This window comes from Penicillium canariense, assembly GCF_028826845.1.
Source record: "Penicillium canariense strain IBT 26290 chromosome Unknown utg000001l_segment0_segment0, whole genome shotgun sequence".
Classification (NCBI taxonomy): domain Eukaryota; kingdom Fungi; phylum Ascomycota; class Eurotiomycetes; order Eurotiales; family Aspergillaceae; genus Penicillium; species Penicillium canariense.
In genome coordinates, this window is record NW_026622728.1 from 273,613 (window position 1) to 294,134 (window position 20,522).

The window sequence follows — 20,522 nt, forward strand, 5'->3', positions numbered from 1 at the left end:
CCAGCACGTGCCAGGGTGGAGCATGACTTCATTATATCGACATTACACAGTTAACTACCGTATATCATAGAGGACTCCGTAGCAGAGTACGAGTCGTAGTCCATAACCCACATTGAAAATACACTGGCCGCCCGGTCGGTCCAGGCGACCATAACATCCCAGCCGATGCTTACAGCACCAGGAAGGCAGCCAGCCCCATAGCGCCAACGACACCGCTGCCAACAGTGGCCATGGGGTGGGCAGCGCCGGTGCTGGTGGAGGGAGCGGCTGAGCTCGAGTCCGTGGAGGTGCTTCCAGAGCCGGAGCCAGAGCCAGAGCCAGAGCCAGATTCCGTGGACGAGCCCGACCCTGAGCCGGAAGTAGTCTCAGTCGCAGAAGAGCCGGAGCCAGTAGTGGTGGTGGTCACCATGGTGGAAGCACCGGTGCCAATAGCGTTAGTGCCGGTCATCTATCACTTCATTAGCAGGCCGAATCAAGAGTCAAGCAATCCAATTGGGTGCTCACGGTGCCGCTGCCGCTGCCAGTGGAGTTGGTGCCGGTCGCAGCGCTGCCAGTGCCAGTGCTCTCACTGCCGGAGCCGGTGGTGGTCGCACTGCTGCCGGAGCCAGTGCCAGTGCTTTCACTGCTGGATCCAGTGGTGGTCTCCGAGCCCGAGGCCGAGCCCGAGGAGGTGCTGGAGCTGGAGCTAGAGCCAGAGCCAGAGCCGCCTGCAGCAACATGGTCAGCGATATAATTCATTTCCTACCCTGAGAGCGAGGTGTCAGGGTGACATACTAGGGCACTGGGCGAGGGCCATCTGGACAACAGTAGCGGCATCGTCTTTGGGGCAGGCTTGCGCAGTGCAGTCGCGAATACCGTACTGGTAGTTCTCGCTGTTGCACAGGCAAGCCATGTCGCCGGACGTGCAGTTCAGATCGCCGGCCTTGGCGTTCATGTTGTTGATGCACATTTGCTTTACCGTCACCACATATTAGTACGGCCTCTTCACATGATCTAGGTCCAGATCAATGGCGACGCAGGGCAGGTAAGACGTACAGCGCAGTCCGAGGCCGAGATGTCGGCAGCAGCGACCATGCTGGTAGCAGCCAGCAAAGCCAGAGCAACGTTCGAGAAGGACCTCATCGTGATGGATGGTATGAATTAGGAAGATATTCCAAGTTATCTCAGGAATGCAGGTGGGTATCAAGGGTAAAGGGGATGGGGACAAGAGAAGAGGGAGGGAGGAGAAAGGCGGATCACTTGCAGGGCTCGGCACAGGGTCTTATATAAAGCACCTAGGGGTGCGGGCAGATGAAGATCTGGTACAGGAGGAACCCTAGCTCAGAACCAAACAATCAATCTGCAAGAAGCCTATCAGACCGGCCAAGGGGAGCGAGTTGCGGCAGCAAGTGGGCACTGGCCAAGGACACTAGCACGACTCTGAGTCTGCTTTGCACCTCGGTCAGGAAGCCATTCGAAATGGAAGGAGGATTGGGGCAAGCGAAGCTCGCGCCCAACCCCCCCCCCCCAAAAATCCCCTACGGTCGAACAGCTGTGTGGATTGCCTTCTCTGGCGGTGACTGCTGGCGCTGTTTTGCTTCTGCTGGCTGCTACTCCTGCATTAGTGCTACCCAGCCAACGTGGCTGGGACCAGCATTCAAGGGCCCGGCGACCAAGGAGGCTGCGAACCTCCATGAAGTCATCGTGTTGCAGGGGTCCCCGAGGATGAGCGAGTGCTGGGGAAGCACCGAGATCTGAAAGCTCGATCAGGGATAGATCGGCCAGCGGAGATGAATTTCACGCCCTAGTTGCGTCCTCGCGGTCGATCCTTGTCGATCTGATAGGCTCGTCCGATGGAGCCAGGGCCCCAGTGGAGTCGCGAAGTCCCTTGGGGTTCGGGATTTGACTTTGGAGGGTTTCCCAGGGTGTGGGGGGGAGGAGCACGAAAGCTGGAACCTTGGGCGAGACGAGTATGATTCCAATTTCCCAGTGGATATATCGCGCAGGACGCAGGACGAGGTACAGCAAAGCGAGCCTTTCAGCATTGGGGCAATCGCGGGCAGGGCAGTGCTCAGTGCGCGCGTTGCTGGGTCTGATTGGCCTACCCCAGGAATCGCCGCGAAAATTGATTGCAGGCCGTCATGGTGGAATGTCCGCCGGAGTGACGGAGCTGGAGTGCCTCGTCATAAGTCACAAAAGGAAGAGAGAAAACCAGGCACAGGGTGGCGCTGGGTGATCGACCACTCCATCCCCAAAGGGTCCAAGTCCCGAACCCAAGACCGAATAGTCGCTGGAGACCTCCCGATCGCGCTATTGAATTCTGTGATGAATTGGGACTGCCCTCGTCACTTATTTCCCGGAGTCACCGCCAGTGTGGCTGAGGTTAGCCACACCGTAAAGAGTAAAGAAAGCAGGTCAATGAGTGGAGACCGCACGGCTAATGTGGGCTGGTGGGCTGGTGGGTTGAAGAGCTGAAGAGCTGAAGAGCTGAAGAGCTCGGGTCCGAGGTGCTGCTACGTTGCCACCCTCTATACTGCTCCGGCGACATCATACAGTAGCCTACAGTAGCCTACAGTATTAATGAATACCCAATGCCCAGGCAACAAGCTCGGAATACACGACGTACTCGAAGGCTTGTTTACCTCCCCAGAAAACGCGGCTGACATGCAGGTTCATTTGTTGTCTGTCTCACCTTGGTTGACATTAAGTCTGGTTTTATTCGTTGCTTCGCTGCCCTCGCAGCAGGGAATTTGCTGTTTTGTCCTGCTGTGTTGCCCTATACTTCCTACACCGTATTCCGATCCTCCATCTCGCTGGAGGAACCAGCCCACCATCCATCACCGATCCATCCCGTGTACCCTAAAGGTCCGCCACGCGTCAAATGGCCTGCAACGCGTGCGTCTAGACTCAGACTAGATGCATCTACTCGCACCCGTGCACGCGCTGTGTTCGGCGGTTGCCTGCAACGACGTCTCCCAACCCTCTGGCTCTGACGCGCAGCTGTCACACCCCATCGGTCAAGGCAGTTAGGTTACCAGGGCAGGGAAAAGGACAGCTACCTTGCATGGCTGGTTGGCAGCAACACCAGACCCCTGGGCGTTTCAGCTGTCCCGCCGTCGACAACTCCTGCTTCCACGGACGCGGTCCAACCTCTAGACGCGCCACGACCCACGCAAGGAGTAGTTGGCGGGATCATTTCCGCAACGACCGAGGTGGGCCCGTTCGCCTCTGGCGACTCACGGCCCGCTGGAGACTCGAGGAAGCTCGATGCGAGCTGCTGCGCGAGCGCGATCGAGACTCTCGGGGGGGGCTCACTTCTTATAGCACGCGATGGACGTGAAGTGCCAGAGAGAGCATCATCGAGGCGTGCTACCCCTCCTATCTGTGCATGCAGCAATCCGGTGCTTTCCATGCGGTGCTCGTATACTCCGCACAGGATCCTCCAGTGGCGGGGCCTCTCATATTGGTCTCATTTATCATGACAGCAGCCGAAGCCGGAAAGCCAGCGAGGGAACCGAAGTAAATTAAGCCAATCGAGGATTTCTACAGAATGAATGGACGAGGAAAAAAGGGGAAGGAGAAGTCACAATAGGCGATGTGAGACATCACATGCGAGGCCAGAAATATCCCAAAAATGAAGGCACCAGCTCCTCCATCAAATCTAGATAGTTTGGCGCTGATATGCAGCAAGCCGCCTTCTATGCGTATAACCCCTTTGTCGGAATTTCTGAGTCTGTCCCTTCGGATGTGAAATTAGTCGGTATTCATGTACGCAGGCTCATCAGTCCGGTAGCGTTGCGGTATCGATTCCACCCAAGTCTTTATAAATCTGCTCCACAATACCGTCCGGGAGGAATGTCAGCGACACCATTGAATCTAAAGCCGGCCACAGGGAGGTACTGTATCCCACTGGATGCCGGGATAGACATAGTATGCAGTCCACCAGTATACTTCGCCATATTGACTCCACCGAAAAGAATAGTTCCTTCGGTCCCCGTCGGCCCGTCCACCCATGGACTATATGCAGCTGATTTGATGTACCCGCTCTCGATCAAGGCTTGAAGAATCGCTGCCGGCACATCTGATGTCTTGCCTGCAATATAGCCCAGGCCAAGAATATGATCAGGGAGTAAGCCGAAATTAACGGCCAGGTCCATAGCTGATAGTGTAACACCTTCTATCGTCACATTGTCATTTCCAAAGTCTCCAGTGAAAACATCAGCCCAGGTGGATGTGGCATTGAAATTCTCGTTGCCGAACTGGTACGTTGAAGAGGTATTGACCTCAAAAAAGACTGTTTGCACCATGTTGCATTGGTGGCCGTGATCTCGAGATACCCGCTACTTGCATCCAACTCAACTTGGGTCTCGTGGGGTGGGTTACCAATAGTCAGATTGGAATAATATAACGGCAGGAATCCTGCATCCTATGAGACTTCGACTTTGTTCATCAAGAGCTCTAGCAAAGAAACCGTACTGACACCTCAAATGCTCCCGAGAAGAGATGGGATTCGAAATAGTTTTCAAGGTCATGTGCCTTTTTAAAATGAAAAAAATGAAAAAATCCAAAGCCTCCGTGGCGGCGCTCTCAAGATGGTGTATTTCTGCCTTCCTCCAGAAGCGGCTGCTGAAATATGCCTTTCAATCCATGCAATCGATACTAGTCGATACCGCACTCGCAGCCTCCAGCCGTCACTGCCCTGGAGGAGGCCCTACGGCGTGTTAGCTGCGGGCTATGTCAGTGCTTGTATCAAATGGGCCGTCGCATGTCGCCGAAACAATTTCCTGGTGGTGGTATAGCTCTTCGGAGATTTCAAATTTGAGCTCGGCTGTCGGACGGAAGGATCCAGGTGGGTTCTTGAGGTTACTGTGATTGAAAATGACCAAAATCCGATGTTTGACGGACTATGGACGGCTTGGAATGGCCTCAACTAATCCCGGGTGGTGGCGAGGGCGACACTACAAAACGGAGTCAACGTCTTCACATGAACAGTTTGAAAGCTACATTTCCTTCACTCACTCTCTTTTAAGTCATTACTCTCATTGTTATATTCATTCCTTGAATTTTACTTTCTCAGACCGCCATGCGGTCCATTTCGCTTCGCTTTTGGGGCAGGCCACCGCGACGGCCAGTGATGCAGGATATGATCCGGTCAGCTGGATGCTTATCATTCTGTGCAAGACTTGCTCTTTGCAATCAGACGATGCTTCTGGATTTCAGCTTGTACAATTCTCTTGGGGATCATTCTATCATACCAGTATTTGTTTCGGTACAGCGGACCGTCAGAATGACTTGAATGCCTTGGTGGAGAAGCAGGAAACCGCAACCTTTTCGACCGGGATTACTGTTCCCGTAACGCAGTCCGTGGTCACGTCGCAGTGAGCCTGGATTGACTCAGCCACCAAGAGCTCAATCTCCGATGTAGGCACTGCTCTCCAGCAAATTGGTGAGTTTTTGAATCAACAATCGACTCAGAAAGAGGGTGTTTCTTGTGCTTGGTCTGGAGAAACTATCGTTGGCCTCGCTGACTCTCTGGTTCAATAGCCGGGTCTCCTTTTGCGTTACGTCCTTCAGCGGGTTGTCGTCGTGGAAATCGATCACACTCGCCGTCCCGTCTATCCCAGCATCATCCAGCAACTCCACCATCAGCCCCGCTCATACGACCAATATTACATCGAGGACCATCAGTGCCCTTCATCCGCGTAATGTAGAGGCAAAAGAAAAAAGAGTCATGGCACCTTTATTTGATAATCATAACAGACTTCAGTCCATAGGCAAGAAAAGACACCTCGCGGTCCAGCGCTGATCGAGGCTGTATGCAGGCCTACAGCATCACGATACCAACACCTCCCATCCTCTTCTCATCCGGGAGATTCTTTTCGTTGATACCGCCGGCAATAGGGGTCGTCCGGTAGTTGTACAGGTAGAAGTGGAGCTGGCTAATACCTGCGCCGAACTTGAGCTGTTCGAGGAAGAGAGGGTTGTCCTGGGTGGTGAGTGCGTTGAAGACGTCGAAGTGGGCCTGACAGACACAGGAGGTGATTAGTATCGACAAATAAGGCGAGCAGTGGACTCTAATGAATAAGATAAGTGGGCTTACCCGCTTAGCAAGAATAAGTGCATCGTTCATCAGCATAAGGAGCCGGTCCTTGTGAGCCTTCATGTCGTTGGTGAAGGCGGTTTCGGAGGCGTAGTAGTGTAGGTATGCAGCGCGCACTTCCTGGTGTTTCGGGTGCTGGATCACAGTGGACGGAAGGCTATAAAAGGAGAAGAAGTCGGTGATATTATGCGTTTCAGCATCCTCCACCACGTACGACCACACCACCTGCTCCTTCCCGGAGCTCTCTTGGTGCACCAGCCAGTGGACGACTTCCTCTTTCGTGAACGCCGGGTTCATATCGTAGCGGCGCAGGTAGCGCTCTAGCAGATCATGAATAGCGTCGATGTCCTTAGGTTCCATAGGACGAAGCCGCGGGGTCGACGTACTACTCGGGAGATGGTTCTTGGTAACTTGGCGGGCCTTGGTTGAGCCGTAGGGGAGCGACGAGAAGCCGACCTCGTACAGCTTCAGCCAGTCCAGGGAACGGTGATAGTAGCGGCAGGAGCTCACCGGGGTGGGCAGAAGTACACCGGCAGTGTAGACAGCCTGGTAGATTCCATTCAGGTAGCAGCGACGGGTGATCTCCTTGATCAGAACGGGGGCCAACCGCTTGGACCGCAGCTTCTTGTGGATGCAAAGGAAGTTGATCTCTATGACCTTCAGCTTCTGGCCCCGGACGCGGACCTCCGTAGGCACTCCACAGATGGACGCGACTAGCTTGCGAGACTTGGTCGCACGCACGCCGACGTGCCATTCCTTTTTCCAGCCGGGAGACATCAAAGCCCTATATGTATAAGCATGCGTACCATGGTTTGATCTTCACTTCCCCCCTGATACGGGGACCACGGTAGCACCATCAACTCCCGCCAACGTACCAGTGTAGAAACGACTGAGAGTATCTGAAGCGGAACATGGCGTCATCGTCTTCCACATAGTGATAGGTCAGCAGATCCCACAGCTCCTGGAGCTGCGTCTCGTTCGTCAAGTCAAGGGTCGCCCACTCGAAACCGTCGATGAGCGAATCGGGCTTCTTTGATACCTTCTCGGAGTCAATTATCTTGATCGGTCCATCGCTGACCCCGTCAGACTCGTCGAAGCGAGGCACCGGCTGCGTCTGCCAAAACTTGAATGAAGCCATGTCTTTCTGGTTCGTTCCCCCCACCCCTGGTCCGGTCAATAGATGGGTGGTATCTATCTTGCGAGACGTGGCATTGTCCTTGTCTATCGCGCCCAGCACGTTCTTTAAGGCGGGGCTGCTCTTCAGCAGCGCTTCCGCGATTTTCGGGGTGCTCTCCTTACCAGACAATTTGGTTGCTTTTGCATTGTCGATATCGGAGGCCTGTGTTTTGCTCTTGCCATTGAGATCCCCAAGGTTGGACATCGTGGTGGGCGATTAGCATGGGGGGAGAAGAGGGAGCGGAAGAGGGGAGAAAATTGGGCCCTAGGTATGGAAATGATTCAATCGCGAGTGCGATAAGATTCTCTAGTGTAAAAAATCCTACATCTCCTTATCTCTTCCTAGTTCCTTAGGTATGAGTTAGTCTTTATTCTAGATTAACTAGTTATACTAGTTCCTCCTTACATAATCGATAGGCCATCTCGTTACCCTGCAAGTAGATACTGTAAGACCTCCCCAGGGTAGGAATAACTTTATATAAGGAGATAGGCATTTCGGAATACTAGATAATAAAGATAAGAGTAAAATATCTATATCCCAATATTAATTTTTAACTATAAAACTAATAAAATACTTATCCCTCCCCTCCCTAATCTCCTTACTAGACTATTGATGTACTCGAATTTATAGTGGGATTATATATTTTAGTGTACAAGGTTTTAATATAAGCTTATTTACCTATTTTATCAATAGCAATATAGAAACTAAAATAGTATTTACTAATCTTAAAAAATATAGCTAAACTATTGATTTATATAGCTAAAAAAGGAAGGTCTTTGTATAATTATAAACTATAGGGAACAGGTTCTGAAAGTTAGGACCGGACCCAGTCCTTACCGAGGGCTAGACTAGCAATCATTCTCTTTACGGCTTGGGTAAGCGGTAAGCTGTCAGGTCAGATGATACCTTCCATATAGCCTTACAGTAGGCAGCAAAATTAAGTCAAGCAACCAAATTACCGGACCGAGCGACGCGGCCAAAGTCAACCACCCCGATCGCGCAGTTTTTAACATTGCGATTGAAATGGGCAAAACCAAAGCGCGTACAAATTTTTTTTTGGGAACCACCAACGCTTAATGGGTGCGACGTGGGTCACCACTCAATCGACCCCGCCAAGGACGCAATATCCCCCCATCTCATTTCCATGAAGGTTTTCTTTTGACAGTAGTGACACAGGAAACTTTAATTTGCCCAATTTTCATGCTCTACACAGTATCCACTGGGTCGCTATTGTGTTCTATCGCGCGCGGGCTTAATCGTGTTCCACACCGAACCCCTGGGTTGGACCAACCCACGAGACAATGCAACAGTCACTGTTACAGCACGAGATCGACGAGCGCATACATACTCTGTCGAAGCTTTATGGGTGTGCTGCTAGTCGACTTGGCGTGCGGCGGGTCTGGCAACCCCCCACAGGCCGAGTCTGCTCAATGTCTTGGCTCTCTACTACTCAAGCGAGATGAGACATCACTGGGCTAGGGTGGTATCGAGGTGCTAAAATAAGCATGATCCACACAGGCTACTATCGAAAAGAAAGTCAGACAATGCTTAATACCGGTGAGACATCTCAAGTCGGTTTAGGGGCTATCTGCCTCCGATGGGGCCTGGTGGGTCGTCTGATCCGTTCGGACCGAGGACAGAAAAAATTCGGGTTGCCCACCATCCCACCTATCAGTGAGCCGAGTCCAGAGAGCCAAAAAATTGACCGACGCAGGGGTCGAACCTGCAATCTCTTGATTCGTAGTCAAGCGCCTTGCCATTGGGCCAGCCGGCCTTGCTTGTGAGATAGGGCGTTTGATGGCTACATGGATGCATGAGAGTGGATGTGGGGTATCGGAAGTGTGATTTGGATCTGGTTACGCGCATGTGCCTCAGGACAAGGTCTTGCCCGTGCCCATGCAAAAAAAAAAAAAAGTTCTTTTGATACAGAGAATGGGAAGAGACAAGAAAAGAAAGGGACAAAAAGAAAAGTGATGGTAGTCATGCATGGGAATGCGCCGGAATAAAATCAAATCGGAAAAAAACCCCCCAGCCCTTGCGCCGCGCCTGAAATGTCACGCTTTTGCCGTCAATCTAAGCATCCGAATCGGAATCTGTCACGTAGATCTCCGGGACCACGAGGCTAGATTTCTCTCCGCGCGTCCCATCTTCCACGTACCCGGACCCGGACCGGCGGTGTTGCCTCTTCTTGCGGAGGCCGAGACGGACGGAGAGGGACATGCATAGATGACCGATCAGGAAGCCCAGCAAGCAGGCGACTAGGCCCGCAGCGGCCCCCAGGACGGCGGGCAGGATGACGGGGCGCATCAGGCGCATAAAACTATGGTCGCGGTGATGAGGGCGGCCGTGGCGGTGGCCGGGGTGCGAGTAGGCCGAGGGCGACCAGTAGGGAGAGAAGATGAAGCCGACCTGGGTTTCTTCCTCACTGCCATCGTCTGTCTGGGCGGCGCCGGTCGGCCGCGACTGCGTCGAGTCTTCCGTCGCATTGTGCGCGTGCTGGGCGGCCGAGGCCGGCTGGTTCTCCGGGTGCTTTTTGTTGTAGTTGACGATGGCTGCCATCTGGGTCTGCCAGAACTTCATGTGCCAGGGGCGGTCATGGCCGGCGCGATGGCCTTGCCCTGGCTCCATCCGGATGCGCGTAATACGCTGGCTGCCGTCGGGATGGGCGAGCAGATCCAAGACGACCGCGTTCGGCGTGACCGGCGCTCCTTGGGGGTCCATCAGGTCCACGCGCACGCGGACAATCTGGGAGGTCGCCCCAACTTCCTCGGAAGAAAGCGGCCGGGCCGACAGCGCATACAAGAGCACCAGGTCATCGTCACCTACGCGCGACTGGGCCTGGCCTCTGAATTGAGGCGCATGGAGTTGCATCGACATTGTCGGCGGGAAGATTTGATCCTCGTTGGCATAGAGGGAGCCGTTGGTCACGGCCCAGGTGAGAGACTGGATAGGACGTTAGTGCCCCGATCTCCGGCGGCAGGGACAGAATGGACAACATACCAGATAGGTATCGGCATCGTGTTCGGGGCTGAGCGACGGAAGATAGGGGCAGATGGAGCTCGTGAGAGCTGGAGAGGGGGATCGACGATGCAATCGCACCGACCACGGAGAGGGTCGACCACGAATGCAGCCGCATGATGAACCAGGCCCAGACCGATCGGAAAAGGGAAAATGAAAGAGAGGCGTGGCACAGAAAAAGAGAAGGGGCGAGCGTGGATGAAATGGGACGATCGAGCGAGCAGACTGAAGGCGTGTAGGTTGGTTGAGGGCGCTCGAGGCGGGGCGGAGCCAGACGGAGGGTAGAATGAGGAGAAATGGGTCGAGGTAGAATGGAGGAGAGCCGAGGGGAAGCCTCGCTGTAATAAGCAGGGGGGAAAGGAAGAAGAATCAGCAAGTCGGACGAGGAATCATGCAAATAATATACGGCAAAGAGGAGTAAGCCTTGAGACCGGAACAAGGACTCTGGGCGGTTGGGGGCAGTGCTTTGTGATTGGAGCCCCGCTGTGCAGCTAGCTTTGGTCCGAACAATGGCGGAGAATAGCGTGGAAAGAGGTTAAAGGGGGCCCTACAAGGCGGAATGTGGATGCCTGGCAGTGTAGACGGGGAGACTGTACAGAGGCACAGTCCCCGTGTTCAGTGGATTTGGTACGAAGTATGGCTAGGGAAGGACTCCTCCAGGCTGAACCATCATTCTATCATCATCTGTCACACTATTTCCGGCCAATGTTCCCGTCGCTAGAATTGGGCAAGCTTTTCCTCCCGAGCGCGGGGGGCGGTGATTGGTGGGCCTCGCAGTGACTTTGGGCAAACCACTTCGCGCTGGTTGGTCGGGCGGGTTTGGGGGGGCGTGTTTCTGGGACTTGGGCGGGCTCCAACTCTGGATCACTGGGGAATACGCTGGTTTCACGGCCAGCTGTGGGAAACCGAGCTAATGATTGGTACCTCTACGCTGGATCAATCTATACCCAATATCAATATATCATCTCTCGCCCGAACCCTTCTGGGATGGCTTCACCGGGCTCTGGCTCCACGCCTCATCCTGATGCCCGCTCATGACGATTTCGATTTCGATTTCGATTTCGATTTCGATTTCGATTTCGATTTCGATTTCGATTTCGATTTCGATTTCGATTTCGATTTCGATTTCGATTTCATTCCTGGCCCTTTCCCTCGCCCCGCAGAGGTTCGCTCCTCTCGCTGGGTTCGTGGCCCGAGACCGAAAGCCCATAGAGGATGCAGTATGCATCCCCTGGGGGGATCGGCGTTGCGGCTGTGCTCGCAGTGGGTCATCCCCAACCGCCGAGACTTTCATGTCTTACTCGGCTGGCGCCCAAACGGTTGCAACCGATGCCCCCGGACGAACCCGACAAGCTCTGGCACAAGAGATCGCCGGAAAGCCTTGGCCGAAGCATCCACCATGGCGTGCTGCGTCATCCCCGTCTCCTCCGCAGGAATAAGGTTCCTTGGTGCAGAGACGCTGCTAATTGCAGAGTTTGTGCCCCCCTCAACCCTGCAGATAGGGCTTCTCGAGTCGATTGGGTATGTTTAGCATGCCATGTCTGTTGCGGAGATGGTCCTCCTCGACCGTTTCCCCCTTTCTAGCCCCGATTTTGGGAGGCGACGCGGACCGCTGAAGATTGCGAGACAGATAAATGAGAGAGGCCCGTCTTGACACTATCCAACGTTGCTCCCTTGACCTCGTTGGGGCCGACCGATGATCAACCAGAGGGGGCCATTGGACCCTTTCTCGATGTGAGATGGGGCAGCGCGGCCCTCTCGTCTTTCACGGCCCCAGTAGTATTTGCCCGAAACTGTCAGTGTCACACCGGTTCATCACGGATCACGGATCACGCATCCCCCGTGGAGAGAAGAAGAGGAGAAAATGAGATAGCTTGGTGCATCCACAGAGAACAGAGACGCGGTGGGGCGGTGAGACAGCCGGCGAGCTTCCCACCAGAGGCTGCTGGCTTCGGCTGCCCTGGCCCGCCAAACGAACCGCCAATCGCTTCCCTCAACCGTTACATCCGATCAAAGCAGATCGAGGGTGAGCTTAAAGGGTACCATCAGCTGGTGACGGGATCTTCTGGCTCGTATCTCCTTTCCCCAGCTGCGCCGACAAACTAGAACGAACCAGTAGGAGGACGACGATCTGCACGCCCGGCCCCGAAAATGGGGCCGAGGATGCAGGCGATCGATTCCATGCTATGAATAAATCCCCGACAGGACCTGCCATCCCGTGGACCACCAGTTCCAAGAAGAGATAGTGTCAACATGTCACGAGGAAGGTATCGCGACTGGGGACTACGACTACTGGTCCCCCAGCGATTTCTCACTGCCCCGGCTGGCCCCAGACTGTGCATCCCATGAACCCATGGTGATGAACTGCTAGATGAAGTGGATTAGGCCGTCTCCGGTCCAACTATCCATATCTTCAGGGGCGAATGAGAATTACTTTCCATTTGTGGCCTCCATTTGTGGCCCCCAAACGCCGTGACAAGGCTGAGGAGGGTGCAACGGCGGCTCGTGGTGGAAGCCCAGCCTCGACTAGTGCATTACTCGGTCGTGAGCTCTATTGACCGTGTTTTGGAAAGCCCATAATTCATTTCATTGGTCCGTTCGCATCTCTCGCCAAATCCCTACATACAAAACTATGGAGGACTCTAGGCGAAAGGCGCAGTCTGCCAAAACCGACAGCGTGGGTTGTCAGTCGGGTCCCGCTCCGGGCTAATGGTGTGGTTCCCGATGTTCATGAGCGAGCCTTGCTGGCCATACGAGTAGAAGGTGGGGCCAAGGGGGAGCTGGGCCGGCCCGACTGGGCGAAGCTGGTGAAGTAGTCCTGCATGACCTGCGCGACGGTGGCGTTGCTCACACTCACCAGGCTCGCCGCGGCCGCGCTGGAGCCTTTGTTGTAGAAGGTGTACTGGGTGTCCTGGCCATGCAGGGCGGGCGCGATGCTGAACTCGTACGCGTACGTCTGGTTGTGGTAGGCCCGGTTGAAGTAGTCGGTGTTGCAGACGAAGATGGCATCGGAGATCACCAGCGCCGTGCGAGTGAGCGGGCTGGTATACCCATAGGAGCCGTCGTATGTGGGTGGATAGAGGACGGCCGAGATCTGCTCGCGAACCGTCTGCTTCATTTTGGGGAATTGCGCCTGGAGCACAACATCCAGCCCCGTGCTGCTCCGGCTATCGGGCGAGGTGAATTCCAGCCCCTCGTCAGCATTGTGGCCCACCATGATGTTGAGGTTGTGGTCGAAATTTCCCTGCGCGAGAAGCTGTCCAGGCATGGCAGGGACGAAACTACCATCGACGACCGGGCCATACGTGAAGCCGCCATAGACGGATTGGGTCGCGACCTGATATGCGTTGGCAGCGATCAATTTCGCGGAGGAGAGGTTCCGTGCTTCTTCGATGGTGCTGACATTCAAGATGCCCAAGAACTGCTGCAGAGTCTTCTCGGTCTGTTCGTCGTCCATGATCGGAACCCATCCCGGGCTCTGTAGGATGGCCTGCTGAAATGGCGAGGGTCCGGCATTACCTCCGTAGGCAGTGACTTGATGCATAATGGAGCCTCCGCCCGCGGACTCGCCCATGACGGTGACCCGGGTGGGATCGCCACCAAACAGGTGAATATTCTTGTATACCCAATCCAGAGCAAACCGTTGATCATGAAGAGCCGCATTGGCAGTCCCATTCTTGATGATTGTTTCACCCCCGAGCCAGCCAAACGCACCGAGCTGTGGTTGAAAACAAGACGTTAGACCCGATGGAGATCATCCCGACCATCTCCCAGACTTACTCGATAGTTAATCGCAACATATACAATGCCGTCACCAACAACCATGCTTCGCTCGATCAGGCCAGTCGCGTTCTCCGAGCTCTTCTCGCCCGCCACGTACCCTCCACCATAAATCCACACCAGGACCGGGGCCAGGTTGCGCTTTGGCACCAAGGGCGTGTGCTGCGCAGTGTCAAATATTTTCTTGGGAACCACTACATCGAGGAATAGGCAGTCCTCGGTGGTCCGAGGGTCCATCTTGGCCGGCACATAGGGATACGAGGAGATATTCGTGGACTGATTGAATGCGGTGCCCGACAGCAAGCTCAGGAGGAAGGCAGTTTCAATATCACTTTCCCACAGGGGGGTTGCCTGAGGGCATATCCGACCCACTTCACCAGTTTGAACCTCAGTGCGGTTCTGCTTGGGCATTACAGGTGCACGGAAGCGCAGGTTGCCCACTGGAGGGGCAGCATATCGGATGTTGCTGAAGTTATACAGGCCGGAGGTGTTCTGCCATCGCTGGTCAGGTCTGTGCGACCCTTATAAAAATGTGGAAAGCGTGCTTACGCTCAACGAGATTGCCTGGTGCAATTCATATCCTAGGTCGACAATGGGCAGACGAGAGGCATAGCAGGCCGACACCAACGTCAGCAGGGTGAAGATGACCGTCATATTGACTGTGGGCCGTACTCGTCGCAGAATGCTGGGGAACAGGAAGTCATCTCCGCTGGTCGGGTGTTCGGGATTCTATATAAAAGCCGTGCCTGGCACAAACTCCTCATCCTGGGCCGGGGTACGCAGGACACTTGGCAGGGGACCATCAACATTCAACCGAACTTGTGCCGATTTTGTAAAATCCCCGCAGGGCGCCTAAGGCTGCGGGGGGCTGAAGGTGACCAATTTGACTGGGGAATGCTAAGCTATCCATCGCCGTCAGCCTGGAGGGATCCGAGCTAATGCCTCCGCTATGCGGAAAATACTCCGTACTGATCCCGGAGGACGTAATGGCGGCATTCCAGGCCCAGGATTGCAGCCGGATGATGTAACTATCCCGCTTCTTGTCTAGGCCAAGCACACAGACCGCGGGGTTACTGTAGCCACCACGCAAGGAACGCAAGAAAAGAGAGTTTAACTCGCCAAGTGGTTTGAACACGTTAATCCAGTCGGACCCTTGGACGCAACGCTGATGACCGGACAAAAGGACCAGCGGTCGCGGCACGTGGGGAGGGGAGGCCAGTGCATTTTCTCTGCGCAAGGCTGTCAGCAGGAGATGCATTAGACTGTCTCCACCGAGGCGAAGGCGGCGGCCATCCACGCAACGTTGTACAGCCGGGGGTGTTCAATTCAGATAAATGTGATGTAAAGGAAAAAAGCCAAAACAAAACAAAAAGACAAGCAATACTATTCCATAGTTCCCCGAAAGCCCAGGAACCAACAAAGCTTATCAAAGGAGGCTATTTAAAATTAGAAACCCTTTCACCGATCCTCCACTTCCCGAATTGCATAGTTGAACATCTCGTTCGACGGCACCTGGTGCTCATTCTGTAGTTTCTGGGCAGACTCGACCCCCGCCGCCGGCACGCGGTATTCGAATCGGTTCCCCGCCGCCGGCACCCGCCCGTCAGGCAGGGCATACGGGAACGGGAGATATTCGGGCATCAGACCCAGCTGCACCAGCACAGTCGCCTGATCCCACGCAATATGCTCATGATATAAGCGATCACCCCGAATATTGACTACCGATGTGAAGGGAATGCGAAGTTGTTGGCCGGTTGGAGGCACTCCGGGGAGTCTAGGGGGACCTGACGTGAGACGTTGTTCCTATATGCATGCGCCTATATGCGTGCATACCCACGTCACAGGGGGGCGGTTTACTCACAGCCAGTCAACCTGCTTCACGTGGGTGAGGCAGAAGATAAATTCGTCCACAATGCGATCGGTCCCTACTGTGCGGCTGATCAGCTCGAGGGCTGTGTCGTCCGGGTTGCTGAAGATGAAGTGGTTGAGGTAAAAATGGCTCAGACGAGCTCGGCCAATACCGCCCGTCATCTAATAGCTTCGACTTAGTATTCTGCATTCCGTGCACACACTCGAGAAGGACCTGCTCTCGTACCGTGGGGATGTGGTTAACGTATGGTTCCTGGACCATGGTGGCCATGGTCTTCTCAACAGACCGATCGCCGAACTCATAGTAGGTATGCTCCTCCCAGATCTGCTCCAGATCAAAATAGGGCCCACCCAGGTGCTTTTTGAGAAACGCGAGGGTGCGAGTATGGGCTACCCCGGCCGTCGAGATCACAAAATCGGGATGACCAGGAATCACGAAGCCCGGGGAAATAGCATCAGCATAACTATGCTTTGTCTGACTATCCTTCTTGGGAATCTTGTCGCCGTGAGCCCCTGGTGCATGCAGTATAGATGGCTTGTTATCGCCAAGGTCCCAGCTATCGTAATAGACAGCGGCAGCCACCTGATGGGTATCGGCTACTGCCTCCTGTAAGGAGACTTTGAACCCGGGGAGATAGTCAGTTGGAGAGCCGTAGACTAATACGAAGGGTCAGGATCATTGTCCGATGTCAGCGTTGTTTGTTTGGAGCCAACCTATCAGGCCCAACGGGGAATCAGTCTCGCATTCACGTAATGCTTGGAGCCCGTCTTCTGCAACCTTGATCGCATCTCGTAGACTGGCGGTATTTTGACCAGCATCGAAGGTAATCTGCACCACCGAGAAACTCTCTTCTGCCCATTTCTGAAGAGGTTCTGGGTCCAGACTTGTGTTGTACTGCTGGCATCCTGCGTAACGAGCAGGTCGGACAAGGATCAGTCCGGGACCACGCCCACAGCGCGAGAGGGGAGGCTGCAAGACGACATCAGGCCGCAGCTCAATACATATCGCACATGGTAATCCAGAGTCATTAGACATAGTGATGGTGTCTGTGGGGGGACTTGTTTTGCTTGGAATCCAAGAGATGTGATCTAGGTTAACTGCCAAGGTTTTGATCTGTGTAGGCCGACAACCTTCATGATAGCCTGCAACCCCACTCGATGACAGCGTGCCAGCCACTCCCGGCGATCGGATATCCAAGCTTGCCCGTCTCGACGCTGGCTTTTCAAAATGGCCATCAACTAACCTAGCACATAATTTGATCATTCAATGACCAGTCGTTTTCAGCCCCGTCCTGCTCCTGCGGACTATATGCCCACGTGACCGGCCTGTTTGGCCGACTCCCCACAGCTCCGCTCGAGCTGCCGCACCGCGTTGTGTGCTGCCTTGAATTGCGCTGCCATCTGGCAACCTGGACGAAAACCGATCGTGAGCGCCAAAGTGCCTATTACTGCCGACACTGAACAGACTCGCATTCCATCACTCTCCCCTTTCTCCCTGTCGACACACCAACCGGAGCTTGGAGGCGGCGCGTCTCTTTCCCCGCACATCTCCAAAATGAATGCGCTTGTGCAGTCCTCCCTGACCGATGTTGAGTCAAAGCTCAATACTCTCTTGAAGCACCTCACAACCTCCCCGGGTGCAGCTGGAGCGCCGGCCGCGGCGGTTGCCCTGCTGGAGGCTGACGACACTCTATCCTCATCCATCGAGATTCTTCGACGCCACCAAGAGAATTACGCGAAGCTCCTTCAACTGCGGTCCGAGGCGGAGCAATTAGAGGAGCGTGTCAAGATTATTGTGAGGGATCTTGAAGGGTTCGACAAGGAGATCCGAACGGTTTGCGACGACGACGACGACGAAGAGATTGACAGCGACCTGAATTCGGAAGACGAAGGCGAGGCGGCAAAGAGCCAGGCAGCCACTCGCAAAGAGATTGACTACCGACTGCTCCTGGACTTTGCGCGTCGCATCAGCAAATACAACCAGGAAGCCGCGGCAGATGCTGCCAATGGTACCGAAATGCGGCATCGCCAGGAATCGCGACCGCAGATCGCGGACAAGGATGTGACGATGACCGGGCTCAATGGGGAGCCGAGCGCAGAGGAAGACGCGGAGCCAGTCTCATCGGTCACAAAGAATGCGACACAGTGGCTGGACGATTCGGCAAACGTCACGCGTGAGGTGAACATGTTGCCATACCCGATGGAGGAACGGATACGGTTGGGCTTGATGGGTCGGATTCAGCTCGCCGCAGGCAATGACCCTGAAAAGGAGGTGGAACGGTTGATACGCGAGGCAGAGGGCCTTGGAGTAGTCACAGAAGCGCCGGCACCCGTTCAACCAACAGATACGAGGCAGGACGAGGCCGCGAAAGCTGCAGCCCAAGCCGGCTCCTCTGCTGCAGGTCCGATAATGCCATCGAGGACAGCACCAGGAGCAGCGCCAGCGCCAGCACCGAAGCCTAAACCGAAGGCCACTCTGGACCTCGACCTTTATGATCCCGACGATGACGATTTTTGAGCATTTCCGCGGCGGACCGGACCATGCAATTATTTATTATGATACCAAAAGAAGGTGACTAGCTCAACTGTTCAAAAATGAAGCAGAAAATACAGAAGAGGCATACATTGATACTATAATGTCCATTCTCCCATATAATTGGCGCGTCTCTGTGCACGCGTCTCCTGGCCATTCCTCATTCCTACATCTTATGTACCCAGGACTTGGCGGTCCACCCTCTGAACTTCTTCCCATAGAAGTAAAATGGAATAGCACAGAGACACCACAGGGTAGCCAAGCACATATTTAACATAATGGGCTTGATAAACCCGCTCTCCTCAACCCACGGGGTGATGAACTTGCTGAAGCCGTATCCCCAGAGATTCTTATTGACGGTGATGGAAACAAAGATCGAGCCTGCGACAGGCTTATAGCTGTCAACCGCGTAGGTGCTTGCGATGGCTGGCAGGGCAGCGACTTGAAGGCCCGCCGCAGTGTAGCCGATGAGGACAATTACCTGCTGAGGTTAGCTTGGGGCTCACATCTCTTTCTCGGAGTATATAGCAACCTACCCGCCAATCCCATTTATACTCGTACCCGAACGCAACCACAAAGTTTCCGATAATCATGATGACAACATAGATCGCCATTGCGGGCAATCGCATCTCCGGTTCACGAATACCTCGGTTCTTACGGGTAGCCCTCATGGAGATCCAATCCGAGAAGGGGCCATTAGTGGCTAAGCCGATGAAGGCACCGACCAGAATGGCAAAGTTGAAGAAGCCGATAGTCTGGCTGTTGAAGTTGTAGGGGGGCTCCGCAAAGGCCTGGCTCTGAGTGAGGTTCAACGTCAAGAAACAACTGGCCGACCAAGACACAATGAAGGCAGCGAACTCGACAATGGGGAAGGCTAATAGCTTCCACGGGATCCAGAAGCTGAGAAGGACGGTCTTCAAATTATGTCCATCCAGCTGCCAGAGCTTGAACTGCTTCTTGGAAGGGCGGCCTCGATGCAAGTACGGGTCTCGTTCAGCGGCGTCTTCCACGTTTACCGTCTCTTGCTGAGAGACCTCGATTGGTTTCTCAGATGCTGAGTCGTTGACCGCCGGGTTTGGGTCCTGCCCTTCGGGGGTAATCTCATCCGGGTGAGATCGGTGCCACTTTGTCTCGGGGAAGAGAAAGATCTGGAAGAGCAGCACGATGCCTAGGATACCAACGTTCAACCAGAAGAAACTGCGCCAGCCCACATGCTCTGCCATTGGCCCAGCAATAATCGGGCCAACCTATCGAGATGTCAGTAATGATTTCGTCCCAGATGACTGAGCCTTCTCACCATCAGAGACCCGAAGTAGGCGGTAAAATATAGTGTATTATAGGCTCCTCGTTCATGAAGGAACATGATATCCGTGATGATCTCGGGCTGAGAGGTCTCCGCTGGACCAGCGCCCAATCCATTGAGGACACATGCGCCCATATAGCTTCCATATGTAGTTGCGACCGCACGCCAGATATTGCTGACAAGGCAAATCAATGTGGAAAAGATCAAGACGGGTCGTCGGCCGTAAGAAGCTTGAATGGGGATCCTATGCAGACGTCAGGTAAATGAGGTAGTCTGGCACCGGAGAAAATGGGTAGCCTACCAAAAGAAATTGCTGAATCCCAGGACTAAAATACAAACACCGGTGAATTGCACCACACTGGCAAGATCCGAATTGAAGGACTCCATCAATTGTGGGAACATGGGTGCCAGAGCAAGAGGCCCTAGACCTTGACTAAACGAGGTTGCGGTCGCGATAGCCATGGCGCTCATTTTCCAGAAGCGGTTCCAATTCTACGTCGTACATGATTGTCAGTAATTTGAATCTCTTGACTGGTTGACAAAGCAGCAACACTGACCAGAGGGTCTTGAGGATCTTGCGATGGCTGAGGTACCAACACCCGTTCGGACGCGGCCGAGGACTTCACGAAATGATGTGTTCCTACATCAGCCATGATCTCCGTTCCCGGATAGATGGTCGTGCCCAGCTCTTCCTCAATTCTAGAAATAAGCATTAGCGCATGGCTGATCATCAACGGGTTGGACATTCCTACTGATGAAGAGC

At 54.2% G+C, this 20,522-nt stretch overlaps 9 protein-coding genes across 9 annotated transcripts; 1 reads left to right on the forward strand and 8 right to left on the reverse strand.

Annotated features, from left to right (window-relative positions):
- Positions 1-169: 169 nt before the first annotated feature.
- On the reverse strand, positions 170-1,122 carry N7482_000087 (CFEM domain-containing protein; the record flags this gene model as incomplete). The annotated part of the gene is made up of 4 exons (XM_056682212.1): positions 170-448; positions 505-707; positions 775-952; positions 1,036-1,122. The coding sequence occupies 4 exons, from the start codon at positions 1,120-1,122 to the stop codon at positions 170-172; spliced, it is 747 nt and encodes a 248-aa protein (XP_056545818.1).
- Positions 1,123-3,800: 2,678 nt separating this feature from the next.
- Positions 3,801-4,286, reverse strand: N7482_000088 (uncharacterized protein; the record flags this gene model as incomplete). The annotated part of the gene is made up of 1 exon (XM_056682213.1): positions 3,801-4,286. The coding sequence occupies one exon, from the start codon at positions 4,284-4,286 to the stop codon at positions 3,801-3,803; it is 486 nt and encodes a 161-aa protein (XP_056545819.1).
- Positions 4,287-5,803: 1,517 nt separating this feature from the next.
- On the reverse strand, positions 5,804-7,460 carry N7482_000089 (Glycylpeptide N-tetradecanoyltransferase; the record flags this gene model as incomplete). Its single annotated transcript, XM_056682214.1, has 3 exons — positions 5,804-6,001; positions 6,080-6,863; positions 6,955-7,460. The coding sequence occupies 3 exons, from the start codon at positions 7,458-7,460 to the stop codon at positions 5,804-5,806; spliced, it is 1,488 nt and encodes a 495-aa protein (XP_056545820.1).
- A 1,869-nt stretch (positions 7,461-9,329) lies between these two features.
- N7482_000090 (uncharacterized protein) lies at positions 9,330-10,392 on the reverse strand (the record flags this gene model as incomplete). Its single annotated transcript, XM_056682215.1, has 3 exons — positions 9,330-10,199; positions 10,257-10,324; positions 10,356-10,392. 3 exons carry the CDS (start codon positions 10,390-10,392, stop codon positions 9,330-9,332), a joined length of 975 nt encoding a protein of 324 aa, XP_056545821.1.
- Positions 10,393-11,235: 843 nt separating this feature from the next.
- On the reverse strand, positions 11,236-11,484 carry N7482_000091 (uncharacterized protein; the record flags this gene model as incomplete). Its single annotated transcript, XM_056682216.1, has 1 exon — positions 11,236-11,484. The coding sequence occupies one exon, from the start codon at positions 11,482-11,484 to the stop codon at positions 11,236-11,238; it is 249 nt and encodes an 82-aa protein (XP_056545822.1).
- A 1,518-nt stretch (positions 11,485-13,002) lies between these two features.
- Positions 13,003-14,708, reverse strand: N7482_000092 (uncharacterized protein; the record flags this gene model as incomplete). The annotated part of the gene is made up of 3 exons (XM_056682217.1): positions 13,003-13,992; positions 14,055-14,546; positions 14,604-14,708. The coding sequence occupies 3 exons, from the start codon at positions 14,706-14,708 to the stop codon at positions 13,003-13,005; spliced, it is 1,587 nt and encodes a 528-aa protein (XP_056545823.1).
- An 804-nt stretch (positions 14,709-15,512) lies between these two features.
- N7482_000093 (uncharacterized protein) lies at positions 15,513-16,959 on the reverse strand (the record flags this gene model as incomplete). The annotated part of the gene is made up of 4 exons (XM_056682218.1): positions 15,513-15,828; positions 15,916-16,085; positions 16,150-16,580; positions 16,674-16,959. The coding sequence occupies 4 exons, from the start codon at positions 16,957-16,959 to the stop codon at positions 15,513-15,515; spliced, it is 1,203 nt and encodes a 400-aa protein (XP_056545824.1).
- A 519-nt stretch (positions 16,960-17,478) lies between these two features.
- On the forward strand, positions 17,479-18,441 carry N7482_000094 (uncharacterized protein; the record flags this gene model as incomplete). Its single annotated transcript, XM_056682219.1, has 1 exon — positions 17,479-18,441. One exon carries the CDS (start codon positions 17,479-17,481, stop codon positions 18,439-18,441), a length of 963 nt encoding a protein of 320 aa, XP_056545825.1.
- A 181-nt stretch (positions 18,442-18,622) lies between these two features.
- Positions 18,623-20,505, reverse strand: N7482_000095 (putative MFS transporter; the record flags this gene model as incomplete). The annotated part of the gene is made up of 5 exons (XM_056682220.1): positions 18,623-18,937; positions 18,993-19,703; positions 19,754-20,003; positions 20,061-20,251; positions 20,317-20,505. 5 exons carry the CDS (start codon positions 20,503-20,505, stop codon positions 18,623-18,625), a joined length of 1,656 nt encoding a protein of 551 aa, XP_056545826.1.
- Positions 20,506-20,522: the final 17 nt, after the last annotated feature.